The sequence below is a fragment of the Rhinolophus hipposideros genome (genome assembly GCF_964194185.1).
Source record: "Rhinolophus hipposideros genome assembly, chromosome: 19".
In the NCBI taxonomy this organism is placed as follows: domain Eukaryota; kingdom Metazoa; phylum Chordata; class Mammalia; order Chiroptera; family Rhinolophidae; genus Rhinolophus; species Rhinolophus hipposideros.
Genome location: NC_138065.1, coordinates 20,385,366 through 20,407,548, shown reverse-complemented (window position 1 = coordinate 20,407,548; position 22,183 = coordinate 20,385,366). Strand labels below are relative to the sequence as shown.

Below are 22,183 nucleotides of genomic sequence, written 5' to 3'. Positions count from 1 at the left end.
TCATAGAAAAAGACAGGAAGTGACTAATGTTTCCAGACAACACTAATCATGTCACAGAAATAAAATAATGAAAACAGGAAGACTTCTTCCAGACAAAGTAACAATACAAATTTCTGTACTATCAATCAAAGCATCTTATAAACAGAATGCTCCAAATTCCTTGCCTTTCATCATATTGTTTTACTTTGCTGTTTCCAATTCAGTACATGAATTACTGAGCTGATGTTTTTTAATGGGTTTTTTAAATAAGTATATCATATTGACATAGAATATATAGCCACCTATGCACCTGGATTTCACAAGCACCAAGTAGGTTGAGCTTCTCCCCCACCCCAAAAAAAATGCTTATTATTGATAGTTGAAAATCCACCACTTCAGTTAATTCCTTTTTTTATGGGATAGGTCCCCTACTAAATACATTTCTGGTAGGTATAATAGTTCATTGTCAGTCTTTTTTCTCTTAATGTAAATGTTGTTTTCAAAGCTCCATTTAAGAGCAATTTTTAACTTGGAAAAGAGCATTAAAGAGGAAGAAAGATGGGAAAAGGTGGAGGCTGGAGACTCTAAAGACAAGAATTTTTTAGTCAAAACTTTGAACAGGTAAGACATGACAAGAAAATTTAGGCAAAGTTATGTGCATCTGCTAATGTAAATATAAGAAGGTCATGTTCTAAGATATAACTCAATGCCAGACACTTCCACCAGTAAGTTTTTACTAGAACTCCACCACTATCCCCACCAACTAGACAGCTGGCTTTCTGTGGTAGTCCTCACCAACCTGTTCTTGTACTTCTTCCAGCTCCATTATCCCCTCTTAGAGATATCAGTGGCATTTCAGGATGAAGAAGTGGGGGACCTCAGTTCTGGAGGATTCACATGCTTTTGGTGCCAAAATTGTCAAACTGTGACCATCACTAGGAACCAAGGGATGCTAAGAGAGAGTACAGAGGCAAGCTTTCTTCCACCAAGTTCAACCAGCCAAAACTATGCGTCTGAATTGCTATGGGGAGAGGAGGTAGAGATCAGAGAAGAACAGAAAGGAGAAATGAAAAGGAGAGGTATTGGCCCAGGTTTATTACCCGCTACACCTAGGCACCTTCCCATTGCCAACATACTCTGGCCCCACACATCTACTTGAAACTCACACCATCTATTTGCCATAGTACTAAAGAAAGGACTAGCAGACTAACAATCTAGAATTCTTTTTCCCCCTTAAGAAATGGGATAGTGAGTTACCGGATTACCCCACTCCTGATGATGTGAACTTCCAGGATATCCTTCAAGAACGTCATTGAATGTCTACAGCACACAGGGTGTGCCTGCTTTACTGAAACTCAAGTGGAGAAGTCATTGTAGGAATGAGGACTTTACCCCGCCTTTAAAAAGACCTTTAAAAAGTCTCTTAAATGATCTTTGCCCCTGCTCTCTTATTTGGTATGGGCAAGAAAGAGGTCCATAAATCCAAGAGGAAAAACTATAAAGTCTTGCCTTCTGCCTTCAGTTTACCTCCTTCAGTGGAAGTAAATCTCCTCAGGTTTCACCATGCAACATCTCCCAGCAATAGAGACCATTCTCCTGGCTACAGAGAAAATAAAATTCCCTCAGCTGGTCCTAATGGGACTATTCTTGACCCTGCCACTAGAAATGATCATTCCCCTTAAGGTTCCAAGGGAAATAATGCTCTTTGGTTTCACTTAAATGAAAACATTTCATATAAACAGAGTGACAATAAAAATGATCATGATCTTATTACAGTACATCCCTACCCATTCCCATATTTGTGAAAAAGAGCTTCTTATAGATACGATCTTTTCATTTGTTAATAGACAACTAATATATGGCTAAGAAATGAGAGAGCATGCCTTCCTTTTTAATTTTTTTCATTAAACAAAATTTTGCAATCAGTTAAATAACTGGTTCATGGGCCATATTACACATGAATGTGATGATCAGTGCCTTGAAAGCATCTCTCAATTTTGTAACATGACTGAGGCAGCTATACTCTAAAGTCATAAATATTACGGGCATGATACCAGAAGATTAGAGTCTTATGAATTCTAAATCTACATTTTTAAAAACGGTTTCTAAATCCAATATACCTTTAGCAGTGGAATATGCTCAAAAAAATATGTATTTGTCATTTGAAAGTACTCATAACATCCTGACAAAGATATTTTATAATTACTCCAACTCTTAATTACTAGTTCACATTGTTTCATTATAAAGAAATTTGTTTTTATCATATAGATCCAAGGATAGAGACCCTTGGTATAACCAACTTTGATGAGTTAAAAAATAAGCTAACATTGAATTAGAGTGTGTGTCAATGCTTTTTTTTTTTTTTAGTAGTGCATAGCTCAGAAATACACACCAAATGGTTATTGACCTAGAGGGAATTTATCTATGGCTAATAGTAAAACTGTGCACTAATCCTGTATTTACTCAATTTGTGCTGTTTGCTCTACTAATTTTTCTAATCTTTATAGAAATAGATTCCTTCTAGTTCTCAACCAGCTTCTGCCTTAAGTTAACCATAGCTTATTATTTCTACTATCTTTTTGTGCTACTAAAACAATGCTCACATTGTTGGATAAAATCATCTGAGGTATGTTTTAAACTTTCCTGCATTCTATGAAATGGTCATTTAGAACGAAAATAAAGGCTTTTCTTTTTTTAATAACTCTCTATTATTTTCTTTAATTTGCAGCTTTAAGGATGAGAATGGCAAAGCTGGGGAAAAAAGTTATCTGAGAGCTGTACCATCTATGTAAACATGCTTTGGAGAAGAAACTAAGAAACGTTTGCAACTTTCTCTTCTGGATATTTGGGGGATTTTTTTGGTTTGTTGTTTTTTTTTTTTTCGTTTGTTTTTTTGAGATCCGAAAAATTATAATTATATCCATATTAAGCCATGTGAAAAAGCAGTAGTCATTATTTGTAAAACAAATTCCAAAAAAGTTGGGGAGAACAAATATTTAAATTTTCCAGTTACTTAACACGATTCAGTGGCAGTGGGTCGGGGGGCTGGGACAGCATATTTTTATTGTATTGATACCAAAGCATTTCTAATAAGAGCTTGTTAAATTTAAGAATAAAGTTATTTAAAATAGCCTGACTAGATCCTATTAACTGACATTGTAATTTTGCTAATACAAATAAAACATCATAGGAAGCGATTGTACCTCATCACAGAAATATGCATCTTTATATCTGACAAGTAAACATGCCTTCTCATTTTAACAAGGCTTTAAAACTACATCCTCCTGCTAAGGCCAATTCACTTGATTTGGTAGAGACTTCAAACTCTTTGCATACATCCAAAAGGTGCATGCAATAATTATCCTCATATTTGGGGACTGGATTTGGATTATCTTGATAGCATACATGCTTTACAGATGGTGACTGGCATGTTCATTCTTCTTGAGATATCATCTTTTCTTTCATTCAGTTCAGGGTGAACTCCATGGTGTGATGACTATGACCTAAGGCTGTTGTATGGAGGACTCCCCATATTCTCAAAGAACACAAGCCTAGTCTAATGTTGAAACAATTCTGGTAAATAAGTTAGAATCCTAATATTAAAACTTAGTGAGAAGTATACAGCATGTCATTCCTAAGTATTCGTGCCAGTAATTTAAATCCTAATTGGAAGAATACTCTGATGCCAATTCTCTCCTACTCTACTTATTGTACTGTCCTCCACCCAACACCCTCAAAATCTACTCCCACACGTCTTTCCTGGATCATGCCAGTGCATATTACCCAGAACCCGCGAGTCTTTCGGGGCAGAAACTGAATTTCCTTGGTGAGACTATGGTGAGACCTTATCTTAGTTACTGCTGTGGAGGCAATGAGAGGTCAAAGAAACATATCCTTCATCAACAAGACAAATAGCAACAAGTGTTGGAGAGGCTGTGGAGAAAAAGGAACCCTCATACACTGTTGGTGGGAATGCAGACTGGTGCAGCCGCTATGGAAGGCAGTGTGGAGGTTCCTCAAGAAATTACAAATAGAATTACCATATGACCCAGCAATCGCTCTCCTGGGTATCTACCCAAAAAATTTGAAAGCATTTCTCTATAGAGACACGTGTACTCCAATGTTCATTGCAGCTTTGTTTACGGTGGCCAAGACATGGAAAAAACCAAAATGTCCTTCGATAGATGAATGGATAAAGAAGTTGTGGTATATATACACAATGGAATACTATTCGGCGTTAAGGAACGATGATTTAGGAACATTTGTGACAACATGGATGGATCTTGAGAGTATAATGCTAAGTGAAATAAGTCAGACAGAAAAAGCAGAGAACCCTATGATTTCACTGATATGTGGTATATAAACCAAAAACAAGACAAACAAATGAGAAACAAAAACTCATAGACACAGACAATAGTTTAGTGGTTACCGGAGGGTAAGGGGGGTGGGGGGAGGGAGATGAGGGTAAGAGGGATCAAATATATGGTGATGGACGGAGAACTGACTCTGGGTGGTGAACACACAATGGGATTTATAGTTGATGTAATACAGAATTGTACACCTGAAATTATGTAATTTCATTAACAATTGTCACCCCAATAAATAAATTTAAATTAAAAAAAAAGAAAGAAACATATCCTGATGAGGACAAGCATTAACCAGCACAGCACCAGCCCCAGATGAGTTGTTTGCAAGTGGCAGTTGTTCTGTAGGAGGAAAGAACCTTTTGCTGGCCTGGAATGTTCTGGGAAATCTGGAGATTCAAGTTTCAGAGGCACTTTCACACAAACACGCCAGTCCCAAGTCCAAAGGTCCCACTGCTTTTCATTCCTCTGACTTTAGCGTGACTTGTCAAAATGTACATTCTTTTGTATCTCTGCCATCCCTGTGATTAACGCATTGATTTTTAGTTTTGATTTTTGTACACAAATATTTCTTAGAACACTGCCTGGCACCTAGTAAGTAATCAATGAATGAATGAATGAATGAATGAATGAATGAATGAATGAATGAATAGTTCAGAGGAAAAAGGTATAGTCTGCAAGGGGAGGCTGTGTAAACACCAGCTGGCCTCAGGCATGAGCCAGAATCTGGATGGTTCATCTAGCCCCCTTGAGAAAGGGCATGGGACAGCACTGACGTGTAGAAGTGGCCCAGCATGGCCAGAAGGTGTGGAAAGCTGGAGCTAGTCTTTTGCTTGGGGTGAGGCTGGAACTGCTGTGGAATCAGCTATCAGGTAGGCAGAGTGGGGCCTGAGTGCGGAGTTGCAGCTAGTCAGGTAGGGCTGCTGTGGTGAGACTGGACTGTCCATACACCAACTCATTGGCTCCTGTGCTCAATGAAAAAGAAGGAAAGCCGGAAAACGAAAGTGAGGTGTCTTGTTGCCACAATTGCCTTCCAGGAACCCTCCAGCACCCTTTATTGACAAGACCTAACGTTCCATCAGCTGGCAAAGATGTGTTTACAGGGTCAGGATTACAAGGGTGGATTTAAAGATGAAGCATTAAATAATGAAGATAAAGATGAAGCATTAAAAAGGCACAGTCCACCCATTTTTCTACTCAGCTCCATGTTTATCAAACATACATTTGAAAGCTCAAGCAATTAAAAAGCCACTGTTTCCATCTAATAAAATGCACCTACCCTTTATACATAGACCCCATTTTCTCCCACAAAATAAGGGAACACATGCTCCCAAAGGTCATTGTAGCCACTAATTATATTAAATATTATGTTTAAGAACAGTTTTAGATTAACAAAAAAACAGAATACAAAATTCCCATATACCCCGCACCCAGTTTCCTATTATCATCTTACATTAGTTACATTTGTTATAATTAATGAAACAAGAGTGATATATTCCTAACTAGTCTCACAGTTTTTCTGATTTCCTTAGTTTTCACCTGATATCCTTTTTCTGTTCCAGGATCCCACACAGAGAACCACATTACATTCAGCTGTCGTGTCTTCTTAGGCTCGTGATTGCTTTTCAGACTTTCCTCATTTTGTAAACCCTGACAGTTTTGAAAATTACTCATCAGGTATTTTGTAGGATGTCCCTCTATTGCAAATTGTCTGATGTTTCTCTCAAGATTAGCCTGGGAACATGAGTTTGAGGGAGGAAGATCACAGCGGTAAAGTGCCATTTTCATCACATATCAAGAGTACATACTTTCAACAGGATTTATCACTGTTGATGTTGACCTGGATCACCTGGCTAACGTAGTGCTTGTCAGGTTGCTCCACTGATTTTTTCCCCTCTTTCTATATTGTATGCTTTGGAAGGAAGTCATTATGCATAATCCATATGCAAACAGTATCCACATAAATTATTTCAAATTCTCTCTGCACAAATTTGTCTATTCTCCTCCATTTATTTATTCAATCATTCACTTAAATCAGTTGGATTTATGGATATTTACTCTACACTTGAGTTTACCCAACACAACTTGTTGTTCAAATTGTTCCATCTTGGGGCAGCGGGTTGGCTCAATTGGTTAGAGCGCAGTGCTCATAACAGCAACATGGCCAGTTCGGTTCCCACATGGACCAGTAAGCTGTGCCCTCCACAACTAGAGTGAAAACAAACGGCTTGACTTCAAACTGAGCTGCCAGTGGGCAGCCAGTTGGCTCAGTTGATTAGAGCCCCGTGCTCATGGCACCCGAGTCGCCAGTTCAATTCCCACATGGGCAGGTGGGCTGTGCCCTCCACACTAGAATGAAAAAAAAAAAAAGTGACTTGACATGGAGCTGAGCTGTGCCCTCCGCAACTAGATTAAAAACAATGACTTGACTCAGAGCTGATGAATCCTGGAAAAACACACTGTTCCCCAACATTCCCCAATAAAAATTTAAAAAAAAATTCAAACCATCTAAGAACTATTAAAAGTTTTTAAAAAATTATTCCACAAACCATTTAAGAACTATTGAAAGGTTTTGATTATTCCATCTTTAGCCATTGAAACCTCTTTCAGTGGGTCCCTATGCACCTTTGACATGTCTTTTTATTAGATTTTCTTTAGTTCTTGTCATGCAGGGGGTCATGCGGGGTCTCTGCTCCCACTCCACACATAAGAACGCAGGATATGGTGAGGCCAAAAAGGAACACCCATGGAGCCATAGGTAGGGGAGTAATACCAATATATTGTCGCTGGCGGCTGGGCTGGAGACACAGGAAGCAGGATCTACATAATCTGCAACCCGCCATCCTAACAGCAGTCCGCGCTTGCCAGCCACCATCTTCTTGCTAGCCCCCGTTTTTTCTGCTAGCGTAGCCACGGCAGTTATATTAGTGGCCAATGGCTCACTGGTTACAGCTGACGGCCAACTAGCCACAGCTGATGGCCATCCAATCACAGTGGATGGCCATTTACTACCTGAGCCAGCACCTTTCTATGTGAGGCCGAGAGCCTGGAAACTGCTTTTTGGGGCTTTGTCCCCACAGTTCTTTTCAACGTTTTGTAGTTTTCAGTGTACAAATCTTGCATCTCCTTGGTTAAATCTATTCCTTTTTATTCTCTTTGATGCTATTGTGAATGAAATTGTTTTCTTAATTTTACTTTCAGATTTTTCACTGCTAGTGTTTGGACATGCAAATGATTTTTGTGTATATTGATTTTTGTATCCTTTAACCTTGCTGAAGTCATTTATTACTTCTAGCAGTCACTTACTGGATTCCTTAGGATTTTTGATATGCCATCTGTGAAAAGTGATAGTTTTACTTCTTTCTTTACAATCTGGATGTCTTTTATTTCTATTTTTTGCCTAATTGTCCTTGCCAAAACTTCCAATGCAATGTTAATGCAAAGTGGTGAGAACAGACACTTTTATCCTAAGGGGAAATTGTCCAGTTGTTCACCATTAAGTATATTAGCTAGGCTTTTCCTAGATGCCTTTATCACTTGAGAAGATCCACTTCTAGCCCACATTAGTTTTTATCATGAATGGGTACCTCTCTTTAATTCTATCAATTCAATTTTTTCATGTGCTTTGATGGCTGTTATTAGACACATACATATTTATGACTACATGTATTCTTGATTAATTAATGCTTCAATCATTAAGAAAGGTCTCTATTACTGATAATACTCTTTAGCTGAAAATAAATTTATCTGGTATAAATACAAACATTTCAGTCTTCTCATGTTTACTATTTCATATATCTTTTTCCATTCATTTACTTTCAAACTATCTGCTTCTTTATATTTAAATCATTTTTGGATTTTACTTTTTTACCTATCTGACACTCTGCCTTTTAACTGGAGTATGTAGTATACTAATGTTTAATATATTTGTTAATGTAATCGAATTTTGGCCCACCATTTTATTATGTTTTTTATTTGGTCCCCGTTTTTTTATTTTTCCTTTCTTGCTTTTTTAATAAATTAAGTAATTTAGAACTTTATATCTATATATACACACACACGCACACACCCATATATCTCCATATAGCTTTTTTCCACTCTAGGCATTACAAAATACATCCTTAACTTTTCACATTAGAACTTGAAACTTGTTACTTAGAACTAGCATAGTATAACTTTACAACATAAAATGCAGGCATCTTGCAACTATGCAGGTCCATTATCCTTCCCATCCTAATGCTAACTTGTGATATGTATTACATGTACATACAATATAAACCCCACAAAATAATGTAGAATTTTTTTTTTATTTTTTTTTGCTTAAACAGACATATGTATTAAGAATTTAAGTAGAGGGCCGGCCCAGTGGCTCAGGAAGTTGGAGCTCCATGCTCCTAACTTCTTAGGCTGCCGGTTCAATTCCCACATGGGCCAGTAGGCCCTCAACCACAGGGCTGCTGGTTCAAATCCTTGAGTCCCATAAGGGATGGTGGGCTCTGCTCCCTGCAACTAAGATTGAACAGGGCACCTTGAGCTGAGCAGCTGCTGAGCTCCCAGATGGCTCAGTTGGTTGGAGCGCGTCCTCTCAACCGTTAGGTTGCCAGTTTGATTCCTTGACTCCTGCAAGGGATGGTGGGCTCTGCCCCCTGCAACTAGCAATGACAACTGGACCTGGAGCTGAGTTGCGCCCTCCACAACTAAGACTGAAAGGACAACAACTTGACTTGGAAAAGTCCTGGAAGTACATACTGTTCCCCAATAAAATCTTTAAAAAAAAAAAAAAAAAAAGAATTTAAGTACAAAATTTTGAAAACACTTTTATGTTAACCAATTATTTACCATTTTGAGTGTTCTTCATTTCTTTGAGGATCTGTGTTCCCATTCACTATCACTTCTCTTCAGCCTGGAGAACTTCCCTTTGCAGTTTTTGTAGTGCATATTCTTTATAGTGCAAATTCTTAGATGTCTTTTACCCAAAAATGTCTTCATATCTGCTCTCATTCTTGAAGGATATTTTTTCTTTATATAGAATTTTTGTTGACATTTCTTTCTCTGTCAGCACTTTAAAAGTGTTATTGCACTCTCTCTGGCCTCCATAGATTCTTATGAGAAGTCAGATGTTAATCAAATCATTCCTCTGCATGTAATGTTTCATTTTTCTGTTTCTCCTTTCAAGATTTGCTCTGTATTGTTTTGCTTTCAGGAGTTTGACTATGGCTTGCATAAGCATGACTATCTTCATATTTTCCTGCTTGAGATGTTTTCCTGCATCATGAATCAGTAGTTATCAAATTTTGTCAAATTTGGGGATTTTTCTAGTCATTATTTTCAGAGATTCTCTTCTCCTTCTGAGATAATACCAAAATATTTTATCATATAACAGGTCCCTGAGATTCTGCTTAATTCTTTTCCAAAATTTTTATTTCTTTTCTTCAAATAGGTCATTTCTACTTATCAATCTTCAAGTTCATTGGCTTTTTGTCATCTCCATTCTAATATTAATCTACCCAGTGAATTTTTTCAAATATTTTCTCAGCTCTCCAATTCTATATGGTTCAATTGTATTGTTTCCACGTATATGCACCTTTTTATTTCTTAGGGGAAATTCTCTTCCCTAAACCTTTTTATTTATAATAAGCATATTTTATTTTATATCACCGAGAATAGTTATCACAGATGCTTTAAAATCCTATTTCCTGAATCTAATTATCTAAGAAATCTCAAGGGTTGTTCTCCACTGATTGTTCTTTCTTTATAGCAGTGGTTGATAAGCTATGGCCCACAGGCCAAATCCATGCAACAGCCTGTTTTTTCTTTGTATAGCCCACAAGCTAAGAATGGTTTCTTACATTTTCAAAGGGTTGTATAAAAAAAAGAAAAAGAAAAAAGAGAAACAAAAGATTATGCTACAGAGACCACACGTGCTCCACAAAAGGCTAAAACATATCCTATCAGACCCTTTAATGAAAAAGTTTGCCAACACTTACTATGGAGAATGGGTCAGAGTTTTTTGGTTCTTCACATATGAGTAATTTTGGATTGTTATCTGTACATCATAAAATACTTGGTTATAAAAATTCTGGATTCTCTTATTTTTCTCCAATAAATGTTGCTTCTTTTGTTTTAGCACGCAATTAATTGGATTAGACTGAAAACTCTTATCCCAAGAGTTTAATTACTATATATCAGTATGTGATTAGAAATCAAAAAATTTGTTTAGATCCTTAGAGGAAACCCAAAATACAATACAATTTCTTTTACATGTGAATAAGATATCACATGAAGAAGACATACTTCTAAAGATATGCCCTAGAAACTTCAAGAAACTTCAAGAAATTTCTCTTCCCTAAACCAGAGGTATATGACTAGGCATAATATAAAATTACATTCACTTCTTTGATAACAAAATAAGAAATTAAGCTGATAACCAAGTTTAAGTTCAGCAAAATCCCCAGATCTTTCCACCCAAAAGTATAATCCAAGAGCAGTAATAAGACCAATATTTGTTTTATTGAGGTGAAATTCACATAACATAAAATAACCATTTTAAAGTGGACAATTCAGTGGCATTTCTTACATTCACAATTTTGTATGAGTACCGCTTCTGTCTATCTTCAAAACATTTTTGTCAGCCCAAAATAAAATGTTATATAATTATGCAATTACTTTCCATTCCCTCCTCCCAATACGCCAAGCCTCTGGCAACTATCACTCTGCTTGTCTCTATGGATTTACCTATTCTGGATATTTCATATAAATGGAATCACAATATGTTACTTTAATGTCTCACTTCTTTCACTTAGCATAATATTTTTGAAAATTCATCCCCATTGTAGCATGTCCCAGTACTTCACTCCTTTTTATTCCTGAAAAATATACCACTGTATGGATGTGCCACAGTTTGTTTATCCATTATCTGTTGATGGATAAGTGGTCTGTTTCCATCATTTGGCTATTATGAATAGTGTTGCTATGAACATCAATTTTTTTTCCTATTTTTAATGGTGGTAAAACATGCATAATACAAAACTTACCATTTTCACCAATTCTAAGTGTACAATTCTGTGCATTAAATACAGTCAGTGTTGTGCAAGCATCACCACTGTCAATCTCCAGAACCCATTCACCATTCCTTCCTTCCTCTCCCCAGCCCCTATAAATCATCATTCTACTTTCTATCTCTGTGAATTTGACTGGTCTAGGTAGCTCAAATAAATAAAAATCAGACAACAGTTGTCTTTTTGTGCAGCTATTTTATTTAACATAGACTTCAAGGTGAACATCAAATTCTTTATAAAATAAAAAATACTTATTTTATATATTAAAACTGCTAAAATGCAACACTATAATCAAACAGCAACATCATTAACAACATGGACCAAGTACCTTTTGTTGGTATCACTTCATTTATTCCTTACAAACGCCTTGTGAGATAGGTTTTATAGATGAAGAAATGAGTCTGGGAATATAAGTGACTTGCCCAAGGACATGCAACTTGTAAATCAAACATGCATACTCAGGTCTTCCAACACCAGTCTTAAACTCCCAGTCCCTTTTTAATTTACAGAATCAGTTGTTTCCACCACTCCATTTATAAGGATGGTCAAGACAAGTAGAGATCCATGTGGGAGAGAGTGTCATGGAAGGCTGCAAGGACAGGACGATCTTGAGCCAGAACTTGATAAACTAGCTTTTGCCAGGAAGAGAGGAACAAAAAGGGCATTCCAGGCAGATGACCATCAGTGACCTGGGTGCAGAGATGAGCCTGGCGGGAGCTGGGCAAGGAAGAAGCAGGATGTGGATAGGGACAGTGTGCATCCTAATCAGATTTGAAAAGAGCTTGCAAGAAACCTTTCTTTCATTCCCATCTATAATGGATTATCTGAAACAAGGACCTTTGTTCTTTTTCCCCCCTTGGTTCCTCAGAGTATACAGATAAACAGAATTTCAGCCAAAAGCTACATGTGCCCCTAGAGTTTCCTAGCTGGCATCTACTACATTTGTCTTTTCCTGCTGCCACTGCATCCTGGACTGGGGCAGGATGTAGAAAGGATGAATATCACTTAATACACATAAGAGTCAAAATCCTGACAAAAGCCAAGTAGGCGAATATGATTCCTTTATTCAATAACTTATGCCATAAGCTACCTGTGCACTTAAGATTGATGAGCACAGACAAGAAAATAATAAAAACAAAAAGGTCTCAGTTATGAATGCTACCTCAACCACAATTTTCTAGAATTTACTTCATTTTTTCCAAAAATTGATACTTATTTTTATTTTATAGAGGAATCCATTTGAAAACATGATTTTGCTCACTGTTTGGGGCAACAATGCTGAAGATATAAAGGCATTTAGTTTAACAATTACTTCTATCAAAAGAAATTATGTTTTAAAAAAAACACCCAGATTGTTTATTACAAAAACAAGGAGAAAAATTGAGAAAAGGGAAGAATGGGCATTTTCAATTTGTGGATATCAACCACTCATAACGAGAACAATCACAATTTTGTATTACTGAAAAAGTTTGGTCTACTAAGATTAAATGACAAAGACTTCTTTGGACAACTCTACATCAATTGATAATATATCAAAATATTGCCAACAGATGAATCAGTGAAAAAGTTAAAATATCTTAGCCTTAGCACTGGAAATACAGCAAGTTCACATATTTAAAAACCAAATACACAAGGTCCATCTTTCTCCTTAAAAGAATTTTTCCTTGTCACGTAGAGAATATAATTTATCAAGAGAAATGTATTAACCCTTAAGCCCCTTCTAATTGAAAATTGGAGGAAATTATCTTAGTATACATTTAATTTTCTATACGGAAAAAGTTTTTTTAAATACATTTGAAAGGAAAGTTTAGACTGTAAATAGCCTGGCACTTAATAGAACATGAATACAGAAAATTCACAAGTCAACCGAAGCTACTTATGATAAACACCACTATGAAGAAGAAAAACAAATTTTCATATCATTTTCCCCAGCAAAAGATGTAGGATACATGGCTGAGTCTGTTATTTACATCAGATAGAAATTAGGTCCTTGGACCAAGCAGAAACCTAACATAATCAAACAGAACACTTACAGAAAATATGCCTCCCTAAATTTTCTATTTCAAAAATGTTTAGTTTTGCTTGTTTCTTTTGCCTTAAATAGTCGTATTCGTTTATTACAAGGTCAGGGGAATACAAAGGGAAATATCAAACAATTGTTACAAATAATCTTGCTCAGAAAACAAACAAAAATGAAATGAAAAAATAAAAATACTGGTCCTTAATTTCAGTTTCTAACCTATAACCCCGATATCTACAAATTCTGCCTAAAAAAGGCAGCATTTTTTTCAAATTAAGATTAAGAGTTGGTGGATTTTAAGGAAAATGCCTTTCTGGGGTATTATCTAAGTACTAATAATGAATCACAGCACAAGGAAAACAGGAACAAAGCAGTACTTTGGTATTATGGTGCCACCCACTGGCTATAAGCCTTCATAGCAAATATGAGACCCGGCCATAAAATAGAAGACAAATTACTTCAATAGGAAGGAAAATAACACTGATTATTCTAATTCATCAGAGCATCAGGAACTTCTAGCAGAACAGAACCACCCATATTATTTTATTAACACAAGAAAAGAGAATAACTTGGGTTCACAAGGGTGAGTTTTACTAATTTCGAAATGCAAGTCTACAATCTCCAAAGGGTATTAGACTTAAATCTTATTGTCAAAACAATTAACACATAAAATGCCATTCCAGTTCTGTTACTGAATATATAAAGACAGTTTTTAAGCAAAAGATGTACACTTGCATTTCATAGAAATTATAATATTCATAATTTATTTAAATGTTAACGAAACCTACAGTAGGATCAGTCCTGTTTCTCCCTTTAACAGGAGTAACAAAATACATAGAGCAAGGGAAATGTCCCAAAAATTGGCCTGAAAAAATGTAGTTTCTCAAAAAGTCCTAAGAAAGACTATTGAGATAAACTAGTAAAAATAAATGTTTTCTTTACCACAGCACCTTTGTAGTCCAAAATACTATATTTCTTTTAATCTCCTTTTAATCCTAATGACATTCTTTGTTTTCCAAAAAGTTGTTTACCTTCTTAAATGCTAACATTCTTAAAAATCTCTGCATACAAATATTTGAGTCAGTTCTCCTCTAGTAAGTACTACCTTTCCTTTAAGACTCAGAATTACACATACAGGCTTAACATCACTTTCTCGTCCACAGGACCCTGTTGAATATTGATCTCTAAAGACCAGACTTCCCAATTCCTCTATAGACATGACCTGGTCTTCCAAATTAGAATTCATGAATATGCTCCAGGCAGTCAGTCTAGGCTTCAAGTTTCTTTGGCTTGATGATAATTATTACCTGGTCTGCAACAGTAAGGTCTGTCTGTGCTTGCTCATAGGTGGTTGATTGCAGATAAGAATATGATGAGAAAAGTCACATTCCCACAGACATAAATTGCTAACACTGCCTTTTTAAAAGCATGACCCTGAAAGAAAGATTGACATATGAGAGAAAGAAAGTACTATCATTAAGGCTTTTGTCAATAAATAAAAAAAGGACTTACTTCTGCTTCAGCTCCAGTAAATGACTGAAAGATCTGAATTCTAGCATCATCCAATATTTCAACTGTCAAGAAAAAAACGTAAGTTTATAAGGCCAGTGGGTATACAGGTGAATTAATTCTCAAAAAAAAAAAAAAAAAAAAAAGCCCCGATTTGTAGCATTTGCTGATTTCTAGGGTATATATTCTCCCATTCAAGCTACCAAATATTGCAAACTTCCTGAGTATTTAAGGCTCTCACAAATTGGGACAAGCTGGCTATAGCATACACTTGTCAAGGGACTTAAAATATGCTCCCTTTTTCTAGTCGATAAATACCTATCAAAGTCCTAACAATCAAAGTTTTAAATACATATGTATTTTAAACAGCAAGCCGCAGTTGGGTGGTTATCAAAAGTCCCATGTACGTATGCCTATCAAGAACCCCAAAAATGGCAGCACAGATATTTACTGCTCAGCTCCTAAAAGCTGCCCCCACTCCTAAATTCACAACATATACACTAGACAACAGAGAGGTTTTATTTTTAGAAAGCCACCTTTATTTTATTTATCATTTAGGGGGTTATGAAAACTAGATAGGGCACAAAGGACACTTAGCCTGAAATCCACACTAGTTTAAAATGTCACCCATTCTCTACTAATTTCTCTACCCCTAATGGCTATCGTGCTCCGCCTGACACTCAGACCAAAATGGACCTTGCCACGAGAGGGCTCAGGCAAAGTCTTCCCTGCCTAACTCGCTAATTAGATTGTCATATCTGATGTATACAGCAACCTAAGTGATAGCACACAGTAAGTTTGTCAAACTGAACAAATTTGTCCGCAGCTCTACCGTGTGTTGATTTTGACCATCTCTCCTTACTCTGTATTAGGGTTCTCTCAGCTGCAGGTATTTAAGAGTGTACTATGTATACTATGTATACTATGTATACTATGTATGCTCCAAGTCAGACCAGCATGCAAAGTAAAAAGTATGTATAATGAAGACTTCCTCTCTAAAACCTAAAATCTTCCTCTTATATTTCACTCACCATTTTTCTAACATTAACGAATATAAAACACAAAGAAATGTCCACAATTTCTACTACTGACTGACTAATCACAACAGAAATGTTTAGTGAGCTATCATGTAATATTCAAACATTAGAATCAAGAAACTAATTATATGCCAACAGTTTACATAAAAGTGATTCTACATAACATGGCTTTTGACCAGGTTACCTTTGCGAGAGAGTCGGTAAGCATGAATCTCCAGAATAATCTCAGTCCCAACATGCCAGGCTACAAATCCAGTCATTGCATAAGTTTTCCATGGGCTAGGAAGAGACAATCCTGGTAAATCCATTCCCAGGAACATTGCTGCCACTATGTTTATAAGAAAAAATATATATGGTCAAATGTAGTCACCACCAAGGAAGGTAGTTGTGAGTGTGTGTATATGTGTTTGTATTATATCAAGTAAAACACATTAAATGAGTTTATAAAATGAATTAGATTAATACTTAAGACCAAATAATTTAGTCTTTTCTTTTCTAGTCTTACTATTAGACTAGAAAGGGTAAGATGGGAAATTATAATTATGATCTACTAATTGTTTAAAAAGAGGCATCTAAATTTTCCAAAAAGTTTTAAGTCTGCAATGTAAAAAGGGAGAAACTTACGGAAATCACTGATGACCATACTCCCCTTTTCATAAAGAACCCCATAGATTATAGAAAAGGAGAGGAGGAACCAGCTTAGGTTTTTATTATGTAAGGCATAAAAATATATTGGAGATTCCAACACAGACGGCGCAGGCGGTGAATCCTGCTTATCTACGAAATGCAGTTAAAACATCAGCTGGACTTATTTCCCGAATGCAGGGTGACCCTTCTGTTATTTAAAAATGTAAAAAATGCTGGAGACTTGAGAAAAAAGGTCATGGAAGGTGCCATTGATGGTTCATTAATAAACCCTACGATGATCATTGATCCATTTCAGATACTTGTGGCAGCAAACAAAGCAGTTCACTTCTACAAACTGGGAAAAATGAAGACGAGAACTCTACTGAAATTATTTTCAACCTTTCCCCAAATAACAATATTTCAGAGGCTTTGAAAAAATTTGGTATCTCAGTAAATGACACTTCAGTTCTAATTGTTTACATTGATGATGGAGAAAAACAAATAGATCAAGAAAACCTAATATCTCAGGTAGAAGGTCATCAAGTTTCTCTGGAAAATCTTTCTGAAATAACAAATATTCCAGAAGTCAAAAAGATATATAAACTATCTTCACAAGAAGAAAGTATTGGAACACTATTGGATGGTGTCATTTGTAGAATGTCAACAAAAGATGTTTTGTGAAATGACAGAAATATTAATAATTTTCATCATTTATGAAAAACATTGGTTTTCTTTTCCTGATTACAAAATTTATATTTGTTCATCATAGAAAATTTTAAAACACAAAATGGTACAGCAAAGGGGGAAAAAAACCTTTTACTCCTACCTCTTAATAATTTAAAAGATAATCACTGTTACTATTATTTGTTACTGTCTTCTAGTTTTTTATTTCTGTTCAAATATATTTTATTTTTATGTAATTGGGATAGCAATTGCAAACATTTACAAGAAAAACTAAAGAAGAAAGTTCAATGGCAAAATTAACTGAGGAAATGAATAAGCGGCATGTCCTTTATGAACTATGTAATAAAACCTTTTCAGCTACATTTGAAAAAATATGTATGTATATTGGAAAGTCATACTTCACTTTTACAAACCACCCTTCCCTGGATGGCACCACCCCTGTGGAAAGGAAGTGGAGACAGTTCCCCTCCCCAGCTCACCTTAGCCCAACTCACAAATGACCCTCAACTTGAACTACTTAAATATTTGGCTGCCAGTATAGTTTATTCTGCTTGCAAACGTAAATGCTACATTTAGCATTTATTTTTATATATATATATATATATATATATATATATATATACACATACATATATATGCACATATCTTAAAAGAAGAGTTTTAAAGCCTTAAGATATATATATCTTAAGATATATATATCCATCTACATATCTATATACATATCTTAAAAGAAGAGTTTTAAAGTCATTTTACAACCTTAAGCTTAAAACTGAAATAATGACTTAAATAGTTACCTCTAGAAATTACTTTCTGGATTTCAATATTTAAGGCTGATTTCTCCTCAATAACCAATTACTCCAATTACTAATGCATCTAAAAATCATTTAAGCCAAATTAGAACTTGCAATATGAACAGCCAGCAATTATATATGACTAAGTAGCATCACAATTACTTACCTGCTATTATTCTAGCAGCTGTTCCCATACCCCAATGAGTCCAGTTAAATATTTGCCTTCTACCAAAATAAAGAAGCAGTCAGTATTCTTAAAAGTGATGGAACTACAATTAATTCCTACGATAATAAAAAGCATTCAATTTCCCTTATTGCCTAGGAATTAGATATCTGAAATTCTTAAAGCCTTTTAAGTAAATAGAATTTATCACTAAATTTTATAAAATGCAAATGTTTCCACTTAAAAATGGATTAGTTCACCAATTAATGATATCCACATTAATAGCATTTATAAATAAAGGCTAAAAGTACCTTTGATTATGTAAAGGTGGCCTGAAGGTTGCCAGAAGAGGCTGAAGAACTGTTAAAATCATCACTATACAACCAAGGTATGGGTGGTAACCTGCATGCTGAACAAAGTTACATCATCTTAATAGTCTCACTCTCACCCATCAATTTAAATCTTCAAGTTAAAAATAATACACATATATGTATTCTTAATGTTTTTCTGTAGCTTCAAACATTTGACGATGATGATGATGATGATGATAACAGGTACCATCCACTGAGCATCTACTTTATACCAGGTACATACTTTACACATATTATCACTAAGGCTCACTGTGAAGCTTCACAGTGGCTTATGAATAACCCACTTTTACAAATGGAAGAACTGAGATTCAGCGATACCAAGTAAGGTGTCCAAGGCCACACAGTGTGCAAATGGTTGGGGTGGAATCCATGTACAGATGCTGCCTCCCTCCTGTCATGATGTTAGATGACAGCCCACCTAGGACTAGTCTGTACCCACATGTCAGAAACAACCATCCCAATGTATTGTAATTATTTGTTTAGACCTCCGTGTTTCCCTGAGTTCTTATAGCAACAGCCCAACCTGAAATATTAAATTGTGATATCAAATTCTGACTGGCTATAAAGTTGGGAGAGTGTAATGCAAGCACAGGCTCTGACCTTAGTACATCACTTATTTTTGATAAGCCTTATTCATTCATTCAATAAATACTGAGTACCTTCTGTGTACCAGAAACTGTTCTGGGTGCTTCAGATGCACTAGTGAACATACACAGAGCTTACATACTAGTGTGGGAAATCAGACAGAGAAAAAATATAATAAATAAATCATATGATATGACATAGAGTAAAGAGTTCTATGGGAAAAAATAGAGCAGGGTCGGGTTCTCTGAGAAGCTATTATTTGAGCAAAGACTTGAAGGAAGTGAGGAAGCGAAGGAGGTACAACCAAGGCAAAAGGAATATTTGCAAAGACTATGAAGCAGGAGCATGCCTGGCATTAAGCCAGGGTGAAATGAAATGAGCCACAAGATAAGGAGAAGAGAAGATCAGTTCAGAGAGTACCTGGGAGCCAAATCACGGAGGTCATTGGAAGGGCTTTGGCTTTAACTTTGAGTAAAATTGAGAGACATCAGAGAAACCAGTTTGGGGCACAGAAATGAGATGACATGATTTACTTTTTTTTTTTTTTAATCATTCTGCTTTCTTGGTTGAAAAAAGATTATACATGGGCAAGAGTTGAGGTGGAGAGACCAATTAGGTGCCTACTACAATGGTCCAGGCAAAATGGCGGTGGCTCAAACCCACACAGTACTATCAGTCATGGTAAGAAGTATTTTACTTTAAATGTAGAGTCAATGGGATTTCCTGATGGATCTGACATGTGGTGTGCAAGAGAGCAGAGTCAAGAATTATTCCAAGGTTTTAGCCTAAGAAGGGAACTGCCAACAGCTAATATGGGGTTAGCAGCAGGTGAAGCAAGACTGAGAAAAAGGATCAGAATTCCATTTTGGACACGTTAATTTTGAGATATCTCAGACAGGCAAGTTGGGGTCCTGAATAGACAGTTGAATGTGTGAGTCTCAAGCCCGGGGGGAGGTCCAAGTTGGAGATAAACACTTGAGAATAAGCCCCAGTTTCTTCCTTTGTGACATGGGATTATTATTAATAATCCTTTGAGGTTCAAGTTTGAAAACACATGTAAATCACTTAGCATAGCTGGTCACATAGGAAGGCAACTAATGTTAGCTTGTGGTAATCATAGTATTAGAGAAAACCGCCTACAATGTTCATGTTCCTTGAATTTTCAGCACTTTATATTGAGAAAACTCACTAAGCTACATAGAATATACATAACATTTGAAGCAGCCTAAAAACACATTGCAATACCAAGTAATATGCACTGACACGCTCACTCCATCCCTGTCCTCCAATCATGTAAAAAGTCATCAGATGATTAAAAAAAAAAAAGAGGGATACATGCAGAAATATATTTTTAACCATCATTTGAGAATAAAACAGCAATCTCCTTTGACAGCAAATGAATTTATACAAAAAATCCTGTTGAAAATATACTTACCCAATTCCAGCCTCCTCTGTAAATGAAAGGCAGAATGAACGCAAGGCAGGTGAGGACAGAAGTAGTCAACATGAGCATTCGATGCAACTGCAAGAGTGAAATGACACAGTGAGAAGAGAGTTAACTACGGAAGCAAGAGGAGTTGGTGTTACAATGGGGAAAGATCACTAGATTCTCTGACGGCATGCATTCAATTGACATCTAATCACAGTTTGTGGTCAGTTAAAAACAATCTTAGTGTATCACTGAGCTTTAAAGAAACATCTAATTTGCCATCCTCATCATTCAAAAGTGGTTGCCGAGACTTCACCGGCCCAGAGAGGCAGAACTGGGTATTTCACACACAGAGCACACGTACTTGCCAAGTCCATCACTGCCTTCCAAAGATATTTTTTGAGTTCTACCACCAAGCACACAGCTATACCACATACAAGGAGACAGCAAGGAAACAGAAAATACTGTCACCTGAGGAGCTTGGGATATAACTAAGTAGAAAAGAGAAACACATGAAATGTATAACTCATTGTCCAAATCAGAACATTGAGACTGAAAATGGGCACTGTTAATTGATTATGCCAGGAAAACTGATGTAAATCAAGCTTATACCAGGGAAAGTAGGATATAAAGTCACTGTGTGTGTGTGTGTGTGTGTGCGTGTGTGTGTGTGTGTTTGTGTGTGTGACATATAGACATCATAGTTTTAAAGGTAGTGGAGGATTTTAATTGGTAGAGAGAAGACATAAAGAATTTTCCAGTTGGGAATAACCACAGGAGCAAATGGGGGTAGAGAGTGCAGAATCAAGACAGACAATAGCAAGGCAGGTAGCAGTAGTGAGAACAAATAAAGCAGATTGACCTGCCAGCCAATAGTGAGAATAGAGGTTAGATAGGGTCAATCTTAAAAGCTACAAATTGATATGACCATGAAGTTTTAAGAATACCCTCCTATAAAGTCAAAAGCTATTCCAATAAGCAGTATTTTTTTCTACAAGCAGACATGCACATTCTGTCTCAACACTTATTTACTGACCTTCCACCATATGGGCAAGTTTCTCCATGACACATGAAAGATAAAGTTTGTTTTGCTTTGTTTTGAGGGGTACTTCTTAATTCTTGTCCATGTTTCTATTAAGATACTGCCTCCTCATGGTGCTCGTCACATGCAAAGGAGCACCACGAGAAGAAATACTTCTAGTTTCTCTTCCCACCCACATAGGAGACAGGTGATCTTGATTAGTGAGCTAGGGATAGTCTGACATTTATTGGCCCGTCCACCAACCAGAGGACAGACCCATGCTTAGCAATGCAGTAACTCCCACTCTCTTTCTTCTGCTCTCCTGCCTTCCTAGGCCTGTATTCAGTGGGTAAATGCTCTTCCAGGCTCATTCTGTAACTAGACATGTAAGTCAGGATCATTTGGGTCCCAAAGTGTATGTTACAATGAGATGCATATGGTCCTGGCACATTTTTCAATTCATCCTGATCTTTCATAAAGCTGTGTCTATTTTGATCTCCATCAAATACTTGTGCCTGATCTCTATTGGTTAGGAAGCCAAAGGG

General features: G+C 36.3%; 2 protein-coding genes and 1 pseudogene across 5 annotated transcripts in view; 2 read left to right on the top strand and 1 right to left on the bottom strand.

Annotated features, from left to right (window-relative positions):
- The window catches only part of PALMD (palmdelphin), a 51,446-nt gene extending 46,852 nt beyond the window's left edge, over positions 1-4,594 (top strand). For both annotated transcript variants that reach the window (XM_081026304.1, XM_081026305.1), the window contains one exon: positions 2,708-4,594. In XM_081026304.1, coding sequence (XP_080882430.1) covers positions 2,708-2,751 — 44 coding nt within the window. In that variant the 3' untranslated portion in view covers positions 2,752-4,594. The remainder of the gene's footprint in view (positions 1-2,707) is intronic.
- Positions 4,595-11,586: 6,992 nt separating this feature from the next.
- The window catches only part of FRRS1 (ferric chelate reductase 1), a 41,349-nt gene continuing 30,752 nt past the window's right edge, over positions 11,587-22,183 (bottom strand). For both annotated transcript variants that reach the window (XM_081025138.1, XM_081025139.1), the window contains exons 11-16: positions 20,624-20,710; positions 18,544-18,641; positions 18,236-18,294; positions 16,152-16,295; positions 14,934-14,995; positions 11,587-14,855 (exon numbers count right to left, since the gene is read on the bottom strand). In XM_081025138.1, coding sequence (XP_080881264.1) covers positions 14,763-14,855; positions 14,934-14,995; positions 16,152-16,295; positions 18,236-18,294; positions 18,544-18,641; positions 20,624-20,710 — 543 coding nt within the window. In that variant the 3' untranslated portion in view covers positions 11,587-14,762. The remainder of the gene's footprint in view (positions 14,856-14,933; positions 14,996-16,151; positions 16,296-18,235; positions 18,295-18,543; positions 18,642-20,623; positions 20,711-22,183) is intronic.
- LOC308487593 (EKC/KEOPS complex subunit TPRKB-like) lies at positions 16,752-17,275 on the top strand (annotated as a pseudogene). The gene has a single exon. The product of its transcript is annotated as an EKC/KEOPS complex subunit TPRKB-like (transcript).